At 38.6% G+C, this 20922-nt stretch overlaps 1 protein-coding gene across 1 annotated transcript in view; it reads right to left on the bottom strand.

Moving 5' to 3' along the window:
* Window positions 1-20313, bottom strand: part of LOC130095495 (serine/threonine-protein phosphatase 2A 55 kDa regulatory subunit B beta isoform) — a 70201-nt gene extending 49888 nt beyond the window's left edge. Inside the window, exon 1 of the mRNA XM_056262241.1 lies at window positions 20035-20313. Coding sequence (XP_056118216.1) covers window positions 20035-20113 — 79 coding nt within the window. The 5' untranslated portion in view covers window positions 20114-20313. The remainder of the gene's footprint in view (window positions 1-20034) is intronic.
* Between the last annotated feature and the right edge of the window lie 609 nt (window positions 20314-20922).

Genomic DNA, 20922 nt, shown 5'->3' with positions numbered 1-20922 from the left:
TACTATGGAAGTCAATGGGATCCATCAACTATTTGGATACCAACATTCTTCAAAATATCTTGCATTGTGTTCAGCAGAAGAAAAAAACTCATACAGGTTTGGAACAAATGAGGGGGAGTAAATGATGGCAGAATTTTATTTTTGGGTGAACTATCCCTTTAATACAGGGCATCCAAGTAGAAGCCTGAGCCAGAAAAGCCCACGAGCCAGGACTCAAACTCAGCTCGTCCGAAACATGTCGGAGCATTACCCACAAGGCCATTTGCTACAGCCATCCAGTTTTTGTATTCACTATTATGTTTATCAAACAACACCAAATACAATAGTACAGAGAAAAGAGATCTGGATTCTCGCTTTGCTATTCACTTTCGCTTAGCAATATAGCTGTAGTTTTATTTAAGGGGATCGGCATGTAACCAAAAACATGAAACTTTTTGTTGGCCATCTTGAAAAGGTTGAGAATCTCTGCTATACCTGCTTTAACATAGCCTGGGAAAACCCATAGACAGTAAAAGAAATGGACACAGCGACCCCATAGACTTCAACGGAGAAAAGTGAAGTCAATTAGAAGCACTCACTTCCTGATTGCCAAGCGCACTGCGCAGGCTCACACTGAGCTTGATGACGTAGATGTGACGTGAGCAACCTGTCTCACAGTTGTACGTCTTCTAGTAGCTGTGCCAAGAGGAATCTGAATCATTCCCTTCCGAATCTTGCAGAGCCGGAGATCGTGAGTAGGAGCTGTCCATGAGCTAGCAGCAGGAGCAACTTTATGACTCTCTATGGGCTTCTCCCTTGACTTTATGCCTCCACGTCCCCCACGATTGCGCGCGAGCTTCTACTTCTTTCTATACGGTAATTTCTGTACTGTGCGACAGAGAGTCGCGTGTTATGACGCAATCGTTAGCCTATTTTTACAAAAACGGCTTCTACGGGGCCATAGCGTAAGATACAAGTAGGGCTGGGCGATATGGCTGAAAACTGTATCACGATATCAGTGTTTCATATCGGTCGATATCGATAATTATTGATTTTTTTTATGACCCATTTAAAATAAGGACCAGGAGAAAAAATATATTACATTTAAACATTTTTATTTTAAACTTAACCTTCCTCTGATTACAATCCCAAGACAGAAATGTCAACACAACCATGGAAAACTCAAATAATTAAGTCTAAATTCACAATCAGACCTGCAAACTCCTCAGAGTAAAAAAGGTGACAGTGGCGCGGCGGGACGTGGGTGGTTTTTTTTAGACATCACTGTTCGGTACGATTTCGGTACAATGGAGTGAAAAGCAAAACAGAAATATAGAAGGCATTTTTATAAATGTCTTAAGCCTTGTATTTTTTAAATAACTTTTATTAATAAAGGCATAGAACCAGTTTATTTATAGTGCACTGATAATAGTTTTATATAATTGGTTTATTAATTAAACTAATAAAAAGATAGATATGAGATATGTTTGGTAATTGTACCTGAATGAATTTAAAATTAATTTGCAATATTTCAGATCAATATATTTGTTTTCCTTAATTTTAATTAACCCTAACTTTATTCTCATCAGAATTATAAATAATTGATTTCCATATAAAATAATACTACCAACAAATTTAATTTTCTTTTTTAATCAATGTGTAACTTAAAAATAACAGATTAGTGCTCTGTTTTGAGGGCAAGAAATGAAAACCAATGCGATATGATGAATGTCCAAAAGATGGAACACACAGACTGTTTTACAAAGGGGTTGGATAAATATGTTTTGCTTTTAAAACAGTGTGTACAGTTGTAGGCTACAGTTTGACAAGAAATACAGTGTGACAAAAGGACAATGTTGTGTTTTATTGCGAGTATAGGCCTACACAAATATTGTAAACACTTTGCAGACTGACTGATGTCCTGTATTAACAAAATGACGGAGTATGTTTTTATGTCTCCACTGTTCGATCGCGCCCGCGTGTCTCTCTCTCTCTCGCGCGCGCGGAGTCGGACACACACACACACACACACACACACACTCCAGCATTGCAATCTTGACATCGCAGCCTGTTCATTATGCTGTGTTCACAACAAACGCGAATAGAGCGAATTATCCAATAATGTTTCGCAATTCTAGCCTGCATGGCATGCAGATGAAGGGCACTCATTTTCTGCTTATCAATCGCCGGTTACTGATGAGGAACCCAGCAGCACGAGACAACGATGGCGCAACCAAACTTTTTTCTTTTTTTTTTTTGATGGCGCAACCAAACTGACACGTTACATGATTGCCTGAGCTTGTCACTCTCTACGTTGCTAGGTTACCAGAGAGCGAGTGTCTTTGTTAATGCAAACTTGCTTCGCAACCTGTGGTTTCTTCCGACGAAGAAAAAAAAAAATTATCGAACGTTTTATCGAACACATTTTTTATTGATATCGATCACGTATCTATCGCGATACTTATCGTTATCGTTTTATCGCCCAGCCCTAGATACAAGGCAATGGAGCCTTTTATACATTGTTGTGTTTCTTTAGAAATAAATAATGGACAAATGGAGTCTTTAAATGCCTCAGATGTAAAGTTATTCGCTGTCAAAGTGACGCCAAAATGAACGGGAGTCAATGGAATGCTAACAGCAGGTGAAGGCTTGCTAGCCAATGGCGGCCCCCAGGGATACTTCAGTTTCCGGCTGATGGATTACCCCCTTGGGAAAACCCAGACAACTTCCGGCAAATTTAGATTTGCTCTGAAAGTTAGTCTGGCAAAGAGCTCATTCAAGCCCATTTCCAATCCGTCGAAATCGAGGCACCAATCAGAAACGTTGGGGCGGGCTTTACACGTTGACGACAGCGCTGGGATTTTGAAGCAGATTTTGTAGCCTACGTTACAAAGATGGATGCCGCCGTCGAACATCACTCGTTCCAATCAGCTATCGCGTCTGTTTTAAGCGATTTGAACGTTTCCTTTTTGTTAAAAACCGAGCAAAGAACAACACTCGAAGATTCTCCGCCGCTCTACATACGTCATCTCCTTCACCGCTCTGATTGGTTTTAGGTCTATCCGTGACGTCCGTTGGTGACGCCCCTCTGGAAATGATTTGTCTATGACGCTTTGCCAGACCATAACTCAGTTACAACTGAGAATGGTCTGGTTTTAACCAGGCTAGCTTTAACAGGTTAATGCAAACCGAATTTTTGCACTGGATACTGGAGAGAAAAAGCCCCTATCAGGTTAGGGTAAGTGCCTGGTTTCATTTTTCACTTTTATCCAAACAGTGCATTCAAGGTACAGTACAATTCCTGGTTATTAAACCTATGACCCAAGGCTACTGCTGTGCTCTACCCATTGAGCTACAGGAAAAGGATTTTTTGAATGAAACTGAATCAGACGGCTTTTCTGCCAACCAGTAACACCATATGGCTTCCTCTCCACTGAGCCATTGCTCCTTTTTGTCCATAACATCAGCCCCGATTTGCAGGAGAAGGCTTTTCCGTGAATCAGGCAGACGGCTCGTAGCGGGAAACTCCGCACCCCTGCTGGTCCCACCGTGTCTGAGCCATGTGTAACCATGACAATGAGGACACACATCTCTCCTTCATTAAGCATTCATTACAGTGTGCAATATTCTCAATGTTCAATGGTTTATTTAGAATATGAGATCAGAGTCCCTACCCCATAAAGGCTGACATATATGTCACACACAAAAAATGCATATTTATGCATCATATTTGATACATCAGACTGTTATGGTAACTTCCTGATTTATTTTAAGGTAATTATTGATAATAATAAGAAATGTTTTGATCACCAAATCAGAATATTAGAATGATTTCTGAAGGATCATGTGACACTGAAGACTGCAGAAATGATGCCTGAAATTCAGCTTTGCCATCACAGGAATATAGATTATATTTTAAAATATAAAATAAGTAACTTTAAATTATAATTTATACAAAACAAATGTTCCTGTATTTTTTATCAAATAAATGCAGTCTTGATGAGCATAAGAGACTTCTTTCAAAAACATTATAAAATCTTACAGACCCCAAACTTTTGAACAGTAGTGTATAAATAAATAAATAAACAAACAAATTCATTTATTTATTATACTCTATTGTTAAAAAGTCTGGGCTCTCTTATGCTCACCAAGACTGTTTATTTGATTATATAGTGAAAAAAACAATGCAATTTTAATAATGATAGAGCAGGCTGCATATAAAAAATGCATGATAATATAATGATTACCTCTTCAATGATATTTCCATGTTTAATTAATATAATTTCATGATTTGATGGTCCTTTATTGGGTTTTTAGGGTTTATGTTAATATTGTATACAGAAATGATAAATTATATACAGGTCACATGAGGAGAAGAATCATAATAATGGAGCTCAAATAGACCGTTTACAATATTTATTTATTTTTATGAAATTTTGTCATAATTTCTCACAGATTGGTCCCGATCCATGTTTACACACAAAAGAGACGTGTAAACATTCAGCTAAACATCTCCCTTTCTGTTCCCCCATGAAACAAAGACAATTTTTCGGGTCAATATTACTTTAAATAGTAAAAAGGTGACCTTTACAATCTTCAGGTCTAGATGTTTGGGGGCTTATTCCAATTGATTGTGACTATGAGACTATACAATGTGTCTATGGATGACTGGGATTAGTCTGGCTGCATTTTGGGCTGAGCTGATAGCATTGCTTCAGCGGGCGCTGTTCTGATTTTGTCATTTAGTAAGAATAACAATGACCATATGTGCTGTCAGATACAGAGGAAATGATGCCACGTACACACAACGCACATGGACACACACACACATACACACAAAGTCTCATTCGCATCTTCTTGTGTGTCAGAGATCTGTCCAAATGTTTATTCAGGCCTAAAATGACGGGAGTACAGGACAGAGGCAGTGATGCGGAAACAAGACCACCTGGCTTCACACACACTGCCGTCCATCACAGCCTTCTCAACAATTACAACACTTTTCAACTAGCGCCCCCTTCTGACCAACTTTAAACATTACATTTGTTCATAGATATGATGTAAAGGCTGATTATATTGTAATGCACTAATGCTTGTGATATTACTGATCTCTATCTATCTAGCAAAGACGTTTTGATGTGTTACAAACTTGATTACCATAAATGACTTACTTGCATATATGGTTTTCTTGAAAGAGCTGAGCAGGAAATGGGCATCTAAAATGAGCAAGTGAGGCGGACTACAGCAGTGAGCGAGGTTCAGTTATTGATGGATCTCATTAAAAAAAGAGTTTAATAACTATGGTAGATTTACAGTCAAATGAAAATGGCAAAAAAAAAGTCAGATTATGGATACATTCTGTTGTTCAGAGTTATAAAACATGGATTTATGGATGATGTTTGTAACAAGTAGGAGTTGGAGAAGTTTAATTTCCATTAATCAATTCAATCGTTTCAAAACTGTGATTCAGCGACGTGTGGTCTTTCTAATACAATTGTGTGTATTGGTAAAATGTATTGATGCACACATAAAAAAAAAAAATTATATCGTTCTTCCTTGCATGGCACTACCGTTGAAAAAAAAAAAATTCAAAGAAATTAATACTTTTAAACCGCAAGGACGCATTACATTGATCAAGTGACAGTAAAGACTTCTACATTGTTACTAAAAATATCTATTTCAAATAAATGAAAAAAATCGAATAAAATTCCAAGGGAATGCATGAACGGATTAAATGTACTGGATGCACTCAAATAAGACAGAGATGGGGATCAATCACAAGAAATTGCAGACACGAGGGAAAATTTGCATAGCAACATGAAATGCCACCTCCCTACAGGAGAGACAATTATGCACAGCAACAAACAATGAAGGTATAAAAGAGCCCAGCAGCAATTACCTGGATACTTGCATGTTCAATTGAGGTAATGTGCGATGGGAGCCAAGTGCGTGCTCTTTATGGATTTTAGCGAATGCACTGCCTGTAACAATGTTCTCTTGCATTCATTGAAGCACTTAGCTTTGTGGTACAGCTGAATAAAACAGCACTATAATAAAGTCTTATCTAAGGGAACACATGAGTAATTTTGAATGTGAAAGACCACACACTGTGCTAACTGAATCTTATTAAACTTTATTAAAAGACATGGTTATACTTAAGTTTTAATTGACTCTACAATTTTAAAATTGTGCTTATATTGTTTCCGTAATAATTATTCATTTGATGAGGGAGTTTAATAGTGTAAGATTGAATCTTACAGATTCAGATTCAAAGTCTGGGTCTGGCACAATACAATATACACTCACTGGCCAATTTATAGGTACACCTTAGTACCGGGTTGGACCCCTTTTTGCCTTCAGAACTTCTTTTCATTCTTCATGGCATACATTCAACAAGGTGCAGGAAACATTCCTCAGAGATTTTGGTCCATATTGACATGATATCATCACGCAGTTGCATCAAATCAATGACGCAAATCTTTCGTTCCACATCCCATAAGATTCTCTATTGGATTGAGATCTGGAGACTGTGGAGGCCGTTTGAGATTAGTGAACTCATTGCCATGTTCAAGAAACCGGTTTGAGATGATTTGAGCTTTGTGACATGGCATGTTATCCTGTTGAAGTAGCTATCAGAAGATGTGTACACTGTGGTTATAAAGGGATGGACATGGTCAGCAACAATTCTCAGGTTGTGGCGTTTAATCGATGCTCAATTAGTACTAAGGGGCCAAAGTGTGCCAAGAAAATCTTCCCCACACCATTATATCACCGCCACTAGCCTGAATTGTTGATACATGGTAGGATGGATCCATGCTTTCATGTTGTTTACGCCAAATTCTGACCCTACCATCTGAATGTTGCAGCAGAAATCGAGACTCATCAGACCAGGCAACGGTTTTCCAATCTTCTATTGTCAAATTTTTGGTAAGCCCGTGCGAATTGTAGCCTCAGATTAGCCAAGGTTTGATGTGTTGTGTGTTCAGAGATGCTCTTCTCCAGACCTCGATTGTAAAAAGTGGTTATTTGAGTTACTGTTGCCTTTCTATCAGCTTGAACCAGTCTGGCCATTCTCCTCTGATCTCTGTCATCAACGAGGCAACAGAACTGTCACTCACTGGATATTTTCTCTTCTGACCATTCTCTCTAAACCCAGATGATTGTGCATGAAAATACAAGAAGATCAGTAGTTTCTGAAATATTCAGACCAGCCCGTCTGGCACAAACAACCATGCCACGTTGACCATGTCTACATGCCTAAATGCATTGAGTTGCTGACATGTGACTGGCTAATTGGATATTTGCATTAACGAGCAGTTGAACGAGCTTGATGGCAGCATTACTAGACCTTGTTATAAAGTTGCACAAAATAATTGCCTGTTGAGCTACAGTGTACAAATCAAAACTCTTGACAGCAAGTGTAAAACTTTAACTCTTTTCAACACATCTGTCCTTCTTCAGTTGCCACTTCCTCATGAATATATAATGCCAGCCAGATGCACATCTAGCCTACATGCAGGCCAAGTCCCTTGATTCGCTCATGCTCACTTCTCTTGACCCACATTTACACCCCTATTCCGTATTTCACTGCTTTATCAAGACTTGTCAACATTTCACTGTCAACCGTTGTAATTTTAACATGAATCCTATATTAGCATGAATGCACAAACACTGGAACTGATGGAATGGCACAATGGTGTCACATAGCTGTGAAAGAAGTGTGCATAATGTGACAGGTGTGTGGCGCAACTTCACTTCATGCTCAATGAAAATGCAACTTTATGTCTCTGTGTATATGAAACCAGCTTTTAAAAGTGTGCAACAATAGCAATCCTTTGGGGGCCAGAACCAGGCAAGCACTGCTGACTGTCTTATACCATCATGAGGGCTTCAGTCAAACCTCTCAAAGCGTGCAACAATATAGAGCAAATGGGGCTGTCAACTTTTCTGCTTTATTGTGCCATTGAAAGTCCAATGAGGCAAAGAAGGCTGAGCTAACAGATACTAATAGCTCACAAAACCACCTTGACTGGTGGAAGCAAGGTGCCTGAGCTCCAGAATTCTGTTCTGAAGCTTTACACAGTGCTCCACATTCTTGAACGCATTTAATGTGTTGTTTAAAAAGCAAATTTCCGATTAGCTTAAAGGGTTAGTTCAACCAAAAAAGTTGTGTCGTTCCAAACCCGTAAGACCTTCGTTCATCTTCAAAAAAAAAAAAAAAAAAATTTTTTAAATTTTTTATGAAATCCGAGAGATATTGCGTTATAAAATATGAATTAATTAATGATATTCTTTTTTTACTTGTCTGTCTCTACCTCTGCCTTTTTCTCTCTCAAACCCAGCATTAACACAAAAGGGTTTATAAAGTAATTAAGGATTTACTTAGTTGTGAAAGTTCAGCGTTTCTCATTCAGCCCCTGAGGGAAATGTGTCTCTTTATTTAATAACCTAGCTGTTCTAATACAGCTCAGCTGAATCAAGAGCTCTTTTTGCTGACCTGTTTACTGTGACTTGTATTGCTCACACTGAGTCAAATTCACCACGAGTACCATTTTATAAAAAACTCAAACTCACAGCTTACATGCATTATTATTTTCCAGTAGGTTAATGACTTAAGTAGGTTCACAATCTCAGCATAACAAAAGTTATATTGTTTAAATTAAAACAATTTTTTGGTATGTCTGCAGTCTGCTGAATAGTTTCCTGAAAAAATTCACAGAAACTAGGAGGTTTCAAGAACTGTACATGTTCTTCAATGGAAACAATAGTTGCTGATGGGGAAAAAAGGAAATAATTGCAAGAAATATTGCATTTTAATTTTAAATTAGATTAGAGTTACTTTATTACTTTACAACTTTATAGCTTTTTTTATTACTTTTTACTTTTTTTAGAATTGCGTGAGCATGTTTTGCATGGGCAAACAAAACTTTTCTTCAGAATAAGGTAAAAAAAAATATCTTTCATAACCCAACTTTAATATTTTCTGTGATAACTCTCTTATCTTTCTCATTTATTCATATGACTTACATTATGTGTGTCAGAAATATCTTTCTCCGTGTCTGCGACTGTGAAACTTTCAAAATCAAGACTTGCACAGCATGGTGAGGAATCAAGCATTCAGCAGCTCAAACAGTAGCTGTCAAAGATGTCCCCTAATGCCTGCTACTCATTGTATGGTTTTGTCCATATTCTTCTTTCGCTTCCTCTTCTTTTTTTTCAACACACATAAAAACCAAAATTGCCAAAGTGCGATTCATCTTGCTCTATTTGTTTACCACTTGCGCATGCTATCTTGCGTCATAGCCTACCATTCAATAGGTGTCATCATCGTACAGCCTACATACATGTTGTTCCCAAGTTTATTAGATCTGTGTCGTAGAGTGAGATTTGTAATGATGATCTTATAGGATTGCCGAAATCGCACGGTCTGTAGGAGGCATAATGCAGTGGTTCCCAACCATAGACTGTTCCCAACCCTGGTTCTGGAGTACCTCCAGCACTCCACAGTTTAGATGTCTGCCTAATCAAAAACACCTAATTCAACTCATCACCCCGTTAGTAAAGACTCCAAGCAAAGCCACTTGAAGGCAAGCCTGCGACCTTAGCCGGAAAAGCGTAATGCCTGCTAACACTTCGGGAGGTTTTTTTTTAAATGGAGGTCAATGGAGGAGAGGCATCACTACGCTGAATAAGCTGCTTTTGTGAGGAAATAGCTTATAATTGAATGAATTGACAGCCCATCGGCTAATCTTCAATTAGTCTTAAATCTTCAATCTTTAACATGTTTGCTCTTAAACATTCATTTCGGATTAATCTATTTTTAGAGTTTACACCGAAAAAATGCTGTTTCATGAGAGAAATCCCGGATCATTGCGCGACAGGTATGATTCAGTTTACGTCATTTTCATTTATTTCTATATACCCACAAACAGTGATTGACTGTTGCCCAACTCTGAATGAAATTCAATGGCGTCAAGGCTGTGTGTTTGGTTATCAAGGCACACGTGATCCAAGTTAGCCGTATCGCTTTTTCAAATGGTAGAGCAAGAGCCACAAACCCTCGTATCTCCCAATAATAAGACCATCTCCAAGATCTCAGATGGGTGTGTCAGATAAGAGAGACATCAAAAATGTGCAGTGTTGGGGGTAGTCAACGACCAGGGTTGGGAACCACTGCCCTAATGAACATATACACACACCCAAATGGCCCCAGATTTCTCTGACAGATCCCGGGAAGATCCTATCTGCGTAGGATTGATTCTAAAATTCCAGAATGTTCTGTGAAAATAAGCTCAAATGCAGTGAAAATGAGGTGGAAATTAAATATGTCAGTATCTATGAAAGAAAAAAGCAGCTGAATTTGACAAAAGGCGCTTGAAACAAAACATCAAATATAAAAAAAACTGGGTTGGACCATCATTCATTTGAGATCCAGGTTGTACCAACATAATGTTTTTCCTACTTTCAAAGTCTGTGCCTTTTCCCTGTTCCCAAAGTCTTACTATCTTAATCTTGTTCCTTCATTCTGATTGATACTTTTTGTCACCTCATCTTGTCAAGTCAACTCTGGTTTTTACTTCACATCTCACGTACAGTCTAAAAACTTCCACACTACTTATGCTGGTCGCCCGCCCTTTTCATACTCTACACAATTATGTAAATGCAGGCTCGATTTCATACATTCTCCCTGTTCTCTCTTACATCCCTGCACTCCATTTACATCCACTCTCTCATAAACGCAAAAGTGTTATTCCAGGCATTTGTGATCAGCAATTGCTGGTAATATGTATACTTTGCATTCTCCCTGGGCTGGATCAATGCAATAACCTCTCCTCTGCTTCTACACAAATGTAGGATACTTTGTGACCACTGTGTAAGTGGCAATTAGCAGATGCTTTTATACAAAGCAACTTACGGTACACTTACTAAACACTTTCCCAAACCCTAACCATTAACTACAGTACATCTGAAATCAGACCATATCTTATAATGAAATCATTATAATTTGATAGTGCTAGATTTTGTATTTTCAGTTATCAGATTCATTTACATTGTGACTGTGTATCAGATGTAATCCACTCTGTCTGTGTCTGCAAAGGTGTGTGCCAAATGGCCCATACAGCTGAATGGCCCATTCAGATGTATGGCCCATAGAAACTGATTGGTGTGAATGAATAAAAAGATCTCCTGGGGGAGGTCCTAACAGGTTTCTATTGTTTGTACATGTCTTCATGTATACAGTTATGTCTCAAAAAAAGAACTTTGGGTTAAGATTTTTGAAGGGCGACATGCTAACATCGCTGCTGAAGGACTGCTACACTACAAACCTTCAATAAATTCTTCTCCCCACAAGAACTCTGGTCAAGCTTACTTATTTTATGTATTGGAGACATCTAATACATTGGCGAGCCACCCAAACCACTGCTCGGCCAAATACACCGTAATCTAACAATTTGGCGAGAGCCAGCCAGGAGGGACTGACAAGAAGAGAACTCACCAACTGCAACAAGGAGTAAACCAAGAACTCACCAGCTGCAACAAGAAGTAAACGGAATAGTTTTCGAGTATGTGAAGTTCAAAAGACTGCATCTGTGGACACAATTTATTTTAATCAACTGGATCCGGTCTCAAATATCCTAATTTGGTGAGTGAAACTTATCAGCTCTCTAAAAGAGCATCTTCTGAAAAGAATAATAGTAGACCAGTAAAGATTTGTAGTGTAGTCACACATACTGTGTATTGTTGGGAATTTTAGGCTTGGGCCTTTTTCATGAGTCTGTAGGAACCTTTTAAATGATTTAGTTAATTCTCCTGAAACTGTAGGAGCTATAGAAATAAGTTTTATAGCTTGGCCCTGTTCTCTTGAGTCTCTAAGGGTGTATTCACACCTGCCATCTTTGGTTCGATTGAATCGAACTCTAGTTCGTTTCCCCTCTTGGTGCGGACCTTTTGGGCAGGTGTGAATACAGCAATCGAACTCGGGTCCGGACCAAACAACCGAACCGAGACCCACCTGAAGAGGTGGTCTCGGTACGGTTCCAAACGAACTCTGGTACGGTTCGTTTACGGTGTGAACATGAACCGACCCAATTGCAAGAAAGCACTGCGCCTTTGAGTTAACAGGCTTCCCTAGTTGGAGTTGCGTTATGGGAAAGTGATACTCCGCCGGAACCGTCTTGCAGCACATCGTCGTCTTCTCAAAATCCGAATTACAACATTGTATAGATGACATTGTATCATATGATACTCATTAGTTTCTTCATATTGCGTTTATACAGAATAACACAAAATGAGTAAAAGAACAAATATTGTAGTACGAAATATCTCCATGCTGAGCCTTTTTTGCACTTCCTGATTTCCCTACTTGAGAATCCTTGTCCAATGAATGGACGACCTTAGCACACGTGTGGTTTTGTTTAGAAATTTTGGTTCACTTGCAAAAAAAAGAGCAGTGTGAAAGCGAACCGTACCAAAAAAAAAAAAAGCAAGTGAACTATCGGACTTTCCTAAGAATCATTTAAGAAAGAGGTTTGGTCCGTTCTCATGGGATTGTAGGAGCTATTGAAATAAAGTATAAGTTTGGTCCTTTCTCTGGAATCTGTAGGAATTGTTAAAGAAACAATTTAGTCCGTTCATCCAGAGATTGCAGAAACTGGTTTGGTCTTTTCTTTGGTCCGTTCTCATGAGACTGTAGGAGCCATTGAAATATAGTATACGGTTTGGTAATTTTTTTTGGGAGTCTGTAGGAATTGTTAAAGAAACAACTTAGTCCGTTCGTCCAGAAATTGTAGAAACTGTATTAGGTTTGGGACTGATGTTACTGCAAGAATTGGATTGGGAATTCTTGACTGGGTGCTAATTCAGTAGCCAATATAAGATTAAAATGTTCAGGACTGATGTTGCTGCAAGAATTGGTAATTCTTGACTGGGTGCTAATTCAGTAACCAATATTTTAGTTTTGAATTAAACATTCTAATTGTGTTAGAAACTAGAAGTGTATTTGCCTTCTGATGAAAGATGCAGAAAGATTGAAAGTCTAATGTCTAAGGGACAAATTTAAACCAATTCAGGTTAGGACTCAGAAAGAACTGAACAAGTCTCATCAATCAGGAAATTTTTTCAGAAATGAAACAAGGAAACTTAGTCTGAAAGTGAATTTTTGTTTTGAACGTAGTATTGATTTTTGAAGGGCGACATGCTTACATCGCTGCTGAAGGACTGCTACACTACAAACCTTCAATAAATTCTTCTCCCCACAAGAACTCTGGTCAAGCTTACTTATTTTATGTATTGGAGACATCTAATACATTGGCGAGCCACCCAAACCAAACCATCAAACTGAAACCTGCAGAGGTGAATTGGGCTAGAATTACCTCATGTATGCAGAAGACTGGAGAAAGTGTTACAGAGTTCGAAGAACCCTTCACACAAATTTGGTTGGAACATGTTGGTTTAAATGACAGCGAGGATCTTGACAAGGACACTAGCATGCCTCTGAAAACTGCTTTTGTAAATGGACTGAAACCTGAAGTTTCAAAAGCCTTCAAAATCCGATATGACGACTGGGACAGTGTTGGAACATCTTTTAATCAGATTGTTGAGTGGTCAGCAAAGATTGAAAGAACACATGAAGTCAAACTCAGAGCATTACGATCGAAGACCATGTCATACCGCAACAGGACAATGTGGAATGAGCATAAAGAAAATGAAGATAATAGACAGTCAAAAATTCAAGCAAGATGCAGGTATTGCAATGAAGAAGGACACTGGGTTTGTGATTGCAAGCTGAGTTTAAAACATCAAAGTGATGATGAAGACAACCTGTTGAAGAGGTTTCAGCAGTTGACAGCCAAACAAAAACAGACTCTGCTAAAAGCTGTTGAGCCACAGGGAAACCAACTAGCACCAACTAGTGACATCTGATCCAACAACTGTTGGACTTCATGTGTATGCAAAAATGACAAATGAAGACACCACCCCAAAGGAAAAAGCATACACAGAAGTCTCAACAACTGAAGCCAAAGATGATGTCCTAGTAGAAGGTGCTGCTATACATGCCGTAAAGGAGAGAGGTGCACATACAGCGGCATTAAGACAACTTCAGCAAGTTTTGCCATGTAAACTGATTCAAGATGAGGCATCCAGAAAGCAAATGCCATCAGTGATGGAAGCTAAAACAAAACTGCATAATGACAAGCAATGCAGTAAGGATGACCACAAGGAAATTGGACTATGCCCTTTTGAACATTTCACCGGCCGGCCCATGTCCAATGAAAATCTAACATCTGACAGCCTTTACTCAAACTGATGAAAGACTCAGCCTAGAACACAATGCCAATAATCAATTTTCACCATTAGAATCCAGGAGGGAAAGCCTTCAGAATCTCATGGTAAAGGATGAAGCAGTTAAGGTGCAGAGAAAAGATGAGTGGACCGACGTGAGCCATTGGGATTTGAAACATCTGCCTAGAGACGAGGGATAGACGGAAGTAGTGTTTATCAGAGTCCAGATATGGCGGACTAGGGTTTTTAGGCTCTAGCTTGTCGCCTGAGGACGAAGACATAAACCTACAGCCACTGATAAACACAGTAGTGTCCTGCCAATATTAAATAGGGACAGTTTTTCAGGCAGTTATGAACTATGTGTTTAAAATATTTTCCTTGGCAAAGATACGTTCCCCGTTTCTCTTTTGTGTGATTGCAGGTGTTCCAACATTCCAGAGGATGAGCAAAGACAGGTTACAAAGTCCAAGTTTTTAAAAAATAATACTATTATCATCTCCATGTAAAGTTTCTTTACGAAGTGACATCGCCAACTACTGGCCTGGCATGCATAAGACAGCACTTTTGTGTTTAAAATGTTGGTAACGCTTTACAATAAGGTTAATTAGTTAACATTAGTTAAATGTATTAATTAACATGAACTAACCATGAGCAATACATTTGTTACTGTATACTGTATGTTAATCTTTGTTAATTAATGAAAATAAAGCTGTTCATTGTTTGTTCATGTTACTTCCCAGTACATTAACTAATGTTAACAAGATTTTAATAAAGTATTAGTAAATGTTGAAATTAACATTGACAAAGATTAATAAATGCTGTATAAGTGCAGTTCATTATTAGTTCATGCTAACTAATGTAGTTATCTAATGTTAACTAATGAACCTTATTGTAAATTGTTACCAAAATGTTTTTATTAGGGAATCCAACAATTTGACAATCATTGTTGCATCGTTTTTATTGATTCCTCGTCATAAACATAAGGAAGAAACAAACAAAAAAATAATAATAATAAAATAGAAAAAACAAAACACAATGAACAAAAAAGACAGAACAGTTCCCATTACCACCCACCCCACCCTCGGGACTTAAGTCATATCACACTAATGGGACCGTCAATGCTACACACTTAGGCCTACTTGAACTACGCTATAAAGGTAATGGAGAAAGGGAAACCAAATCTTATCAAACTGATCCAGCCTGTTTAATAAAGAAAAACAACTTTTTTCCAGATGTAATGTATACCTTACCATTCCAATCAAAATGTTTAGTACATCATTGTCATGTAAATATACCCTTAGTGTTATGTGGTTGTGCTATTATATTACTCCTTGTGATTCGTGTGTGTGTTTCCCCTGTGGATTTATTATTAAAGACGGTTTGTTTATATTCTCTGTCGCTGTGCGTTTACTACAGCGACGAAATGTGACAAATGCTGTATGATTAACCTTTTTTTATATATAAAATCATCAAATTAAAGTCTGTTGTTTGGGTGTTAAAGTTCACTTTTGCAAAATTCACTTTTATATGGTGTTTGCATATAAATGTCTTTGCAGTGTGTGGACACCACCATACAATGAAAAAAATCCATTCACTCTTTTTTTTTTTACTTCAAAAATCCTAAACACTCTCAATAATCAAGCCGTTTGGATTTTCTGAGCAATATGATGTCATATTGCTCATGCTCCGCCCACGACCACTGACGGACTGTCCCGTAGCATATTTACGCCCTCAGCCATTTGTATACTACTGAAGGCAGCTTTTTATGTGTCTTGTGTCAACACGCCCCACGGAAGAGAGGGGTGGGGTGAGCAGTTGCTCTTGAGGGGGTAAAAACATAGACAGTAAAAGAAATGGACACAGCGACCCCATAGACTTCAACGGAGAAAAGTGAAGTCAATTAGAAGCACTCACTTCCTGATTGCCAAGCGCACTGCGCAGGCTCAAACTGAGCTTGATGACGGAGATGTGACGTGAGCAACCTGTCTCACAGTTGTACGTCTTCTAGTAGCGGTGCCAAGAGGAATCTGAATCATTCCCTTCCGAATCTTGCAGAGCCGGAGATCGTGAGTAGGGGCTGTCCATGAGCTAGGAGCAGGAACAACTTTATGACTCTCTATGGGCTTCTCCCTTGACTTTATGCCTCCACGTCCCCCACTATTTTTACAAAAACTGCTTCTACGGGGCCATAACGTAAGATACAAGGTAATGGAGCCTTTTATACATTGTCGTGTTTCTTTAGAAATACACAATGGGCAAATAGAGCTGGTAAGTCCCGCCCATCCGTAAAACTCCAAGTGGACCTCTAGGTTGAAAAAGCGTCAATGCAAGTGAATGAGAGAAAATAATTATTTTCTGATCCCGTTTGAATTGTGCCATGAATGTGAACATATGTTGTCTGTGAATTTTTTATATAATTACTCATGTAACGAGTTTGACAGTATGATTCTTTGGCTAGCAGTTGTGGAATAGACATTACGAGAAAGACTACACGTCGCATATGTGACGTCACCGCATAACACATTTTCCCTCCACAAATCACGGTGCGATAATCTAAGAAATTAGATCGAGATGCCTGTGTGTTTTGTACCCAAATGTCACCATTCAAACAAAGGCATGTTTAGCGGGATCCGTGTGCTAGTGGTGGTCACGTATATCAAACGCGTCGAAAGCAGCGAAGAGTTGTAGTCCACAAAGTGCTCTCACACAAAGTCTAACCATATGAAAATTCTACCCGCTAAATTGTAGCATTCTTTACACGAAAAATTATAAAAAATATTCACAGACAACATATGTTCACATTCATTGCAAAATTCAAACGGGATTAGAAAATAATTATTTTCTCTCATTCACTTGCATTGACGATTTTTCAACCTAGAGGTCCAGCGGGGTAAGCGGAAGGGGCGAGACTTACCAGCTCTATGGAGTCTTTAAATGCCTCAGATGTAAAGTTATTCGCTGTCAAAGTGACGCCAAAATGAATGGGAGTCAATGGAATGCTAACAGCAGGTGAAGGCTTGCTAGCCAATGGCGGCCCCCAAGCGAAGCTTCAGTTTCTGGCTGGTGGATTACCCCCTTGGGTAAAAAGGGTGTTGTTTTACACAACCATTGAGGAATGTTAAGCAAAGTATGTTACAAACTTTACATGAAGACCCTAAAGAACCATACCACCTTTTGGAAAATGGGCATCCGATGACCCCTTAAAAAAAAAACCTATTTTAAAAATACCTATACCAAATTTTTTTTTGGTAATACCTATTTTTTCTATTCAATCTGAAGTACTTTTAAGGCCAATATTGTCATACTGATATGAAAAAAAAAAGTTTGGGGGATAAAATTATTTAATATTATATTTGAAAGCTTTTACATTTTAGAACTCATAGATTTCGTTTTTTGTTTAACTTTACTGTAAAACTTTAACTCCTGGGCACTGGTAACAGGATTTCATATAATACAGTATTGTAATACATTACTGCCAGCAAGGGAACTGTAACCTTTTAAGATTCAATTGATCTGGCCTGGAGCAGCAGACACAGATGGAGACAGCAGGAGATGAGAGCACAGAATCATGCATGAAGACAGACAGCCAACGGAAATCTTTCACAAGACTCTGAAGAACCACAGTGTAGCATGTAATGATAGTCCAGTGTTTAACTTTACATCTTCTGGATGAAAGAGGAATCAAAGGAAAATGAAAGACAGCAAGTGAAAGGAAGAGGATGGGAGAAAAAGATGTGTAGCTGCAGGTGTTGAATGGTATTGCATGTCCAATATGTTGGCTACAGGAGGTTGTTATTGGAGCTGGGCTTGTAATGAAAAATCTCTTTCCGGGCAGAAACTCAACACTTATTGTTACAGGGCCCTATAGAGGTTTATCTATTAGTACCTCTACTGCTGCACCAGCAAGGTTTGAAAAGAGGTATTTCCCCCTTAGGTTCATAGTGTCCTATATATAGGTAACACAGAAGAGGTATGAAGGTAATATGGTCCAGACTACATCATTGTAAATGCAATTTTGTGCTTCCATAAGGGTAAGTGTGTGTGTGTGTGTGTGTGTGTGTGTGTGTGTGTGTGTGTGTGTGTGTGTGTGTGTGTGTGTGTGTGTGTGTGTGTGTGTGTGTGTGTGTGTGTGTGTGTGTGTGTGTGTGTGTGTGTGTGTGTGTGTGTGATAGTGTTGAATTATAAATAAATAAATAGATTCAATATAATTAGATTCAATTAAACATTTATTAAATATATATATTTGTATAAATCAGTCAATCAATAAATAGTGAGGAAACGTCCATGCAAGGTAAACTGGCTTTTTTGAACCTATAGTTTAAAAAAAAACATTATGCAATTAAATTAAAGTTAGATTATAGAATTTTCTGCTATGCAGTACAATGTCACTCAGCATAAGATTATCTGCTAAATGCTTTACATGTAGATGTACTTGAGAATAAGATCTAGTCTAAAGCTGCTTTGGATGTCAACAAAAAAAAAAGAGACATGTTTCAATAGAAATAATTTCTGACAGAACTAAATGCGTGTGACTGGAAGCACAAGGTCCTGCCAGGAAGACACATTCTGTTGCGTATAAAGTTCAGTTAATTCGGACCTGCGATTTACATTCTTTAAAAAAAGCCTGAGAGTGCGACATACAGAATCCATTGAGATGGAGATAAACTTATCCACATTTCCATTGAGACTCTATGGAGTAAATATCAGCTGTAAAACTGCTAAATTGCAACAGGGCAGGCGCAAGCTATAATAAACAGACTGATTCATCATATTCAATATTAAATAATAGTTCTGAAATATATTCAATTTAGATGTAAAGCCTGTATCATCTAACTCTAAATTATGAACATGATCAAAACGTCCACCCTCAGGTCGTGGAAAGCGTATTTTTGCTGTGAAAGCGTTAATGTAAACATAAGAACTTGGTAACACTTTATTTTGATGGTCCTATTTATATTATTAGTAATATTTAAAGATGACCATTTACTGGACTGAAACAACTTGATTATCCATGCATTGTTTTTTTGTTTTTTATTTTAGAAAAAAAAAATGTTAAAGTGTATGTATCAAATATGATACATCAGGCTTTTGAGGAACATTTATTTGTAGATTTCTCAATCCTCATTGTATTGCACTGCATTATGTTCACTAGCAATGGCAAAGTCATGTGTTCAATTACCAGGAAAGACAATGAAATGGAAGTTTCTTTGGATAAAAACTTCTGCCACATGCATAAATGTCAAAATACTTTACAGTGCACACATTACTTTTACTTAGTACTTAATCAAGTAAACACACACTAATTAGAACTGTAATGTAAAGTGTGAGCTGTGGCAGTGGTTGCGTGTCAAATTATAGGCTGCCTAGTAATCATAGAAAGTAGTAAAAACATGCAGTTGCTATACCTTGAGAATTTTTTCTACAACAATAAAACCAGTTAATTTGGAAAACATTTAGCACTGTATTGAATATGCCTTTTTCGTTAGTTTTACTCAGTACTTATGCAGTGTATGTTCGAAAATCTACAAGACTGCCTACCTAGCACTGTGTCTAAGGGCATCATATATGTAGACGCGAACGCCCCTTCAGTGACCCAAAATGTTGTCTAGGTAGATCGCTCGCTACGTTTTTAGACACAGCCCGCGTTCCTAACGTCATCTGATCCAATATCAACAAACAACATTATGTATAAAGAACACTCTATTGCTTGCACTTTAAACAGTTCATCATCTCCACTCACATACTTGTCAGTGTGAAGCGAGAACAGTCACTTACCCTCAGTGTGACAGCTGGAGGAGAGGAGGCTGCTCGGTGGTCTGAAGATGTAAGGCAGGTACCGGGAGAAGCATTTCATCTTTCGACTGGATTTAGTATGCGCATTACTTTATAGTACTGTCCTCCTCGTGAAGTAGGGGAATATTCGTTGGATGAATCTCACGCTCACTGTCTCTGTCGGAGGGAAGACATCTGTGTTACTCCGGCTGTCCATGCTTCTCCCTGCTCCCGTCGCCTGCTGGCTGGAGGATGGCTTGTTTTGACCCAGTCTGGAGGGAGGGAGGGGTGTTTGTTGAGAGCAGCTCCTGCGTCTGTCCGCCTACTGGCCGACTTCGAATTTACCGCGTCATCTGGTGTAACCCCGAGGACTGAACAGTTAATGAGGAATGACCTCCTCCTAAACTAGGCTGTGCCGTAAATGTTCGTGCTTTTATGTTGTAATACACTTGAACTACATATTAAAGACGTAAAGTAGTAGGCTATTTGTTTGGTTAATATTAGCTAATTTCATGATTTGTTAAAGGCCCCCTGTGGTGAAAATCAAGTTTTTAATGCCGTTTATGTCTATGTGGTGTTATTAATATGCTTTAAGACAAAGCATGTGTAAATTCATAACTCAACACCATTGCTGAGTAATTAGGGCCCAAGCCCAAAGGGCGAAGGCCCTATTGTTTTCCTAAGGATTATTTTTTTTTTTCTCCTCTTTTATTTTTCTTACGACTATTCGGGCACTTTTGGGGCCCTTAACGTGCCCGAAAACTCTTGAAACTTTGCACGCGGGTCAGAACCCGCGGCCATCAGGGCCGGGCTGAAGCTGGTACCCGGGCGTGGCAGGGGGGCTCGACAGCGCCCCCTGGAACGGGGTCCGAAAACTTGGTCCAAAAATCA

This window comes from Rhinichthys klamathensis, unplaced genomic scaffold (genome assembly GCF_029890125.1).
Source record: "Rhinichthys klamathensis goyatoka isolate OS25496 unplaced genomic scaffold, OSU_Roscu_1.1 h1tg000191l_1, whole genome shotgun sequence".
In the NCBI taxonomy this organism is placed as follows: Eukaryota; Metazoa; Chordata; class Actinopteri; order Cypriniformes; family Leuciscidae; genus Rhinichthys; species Rhinichthys klamathensis.
This window is presented reverse-complemented; position numbering and strand designations above follow the sequence as displayed.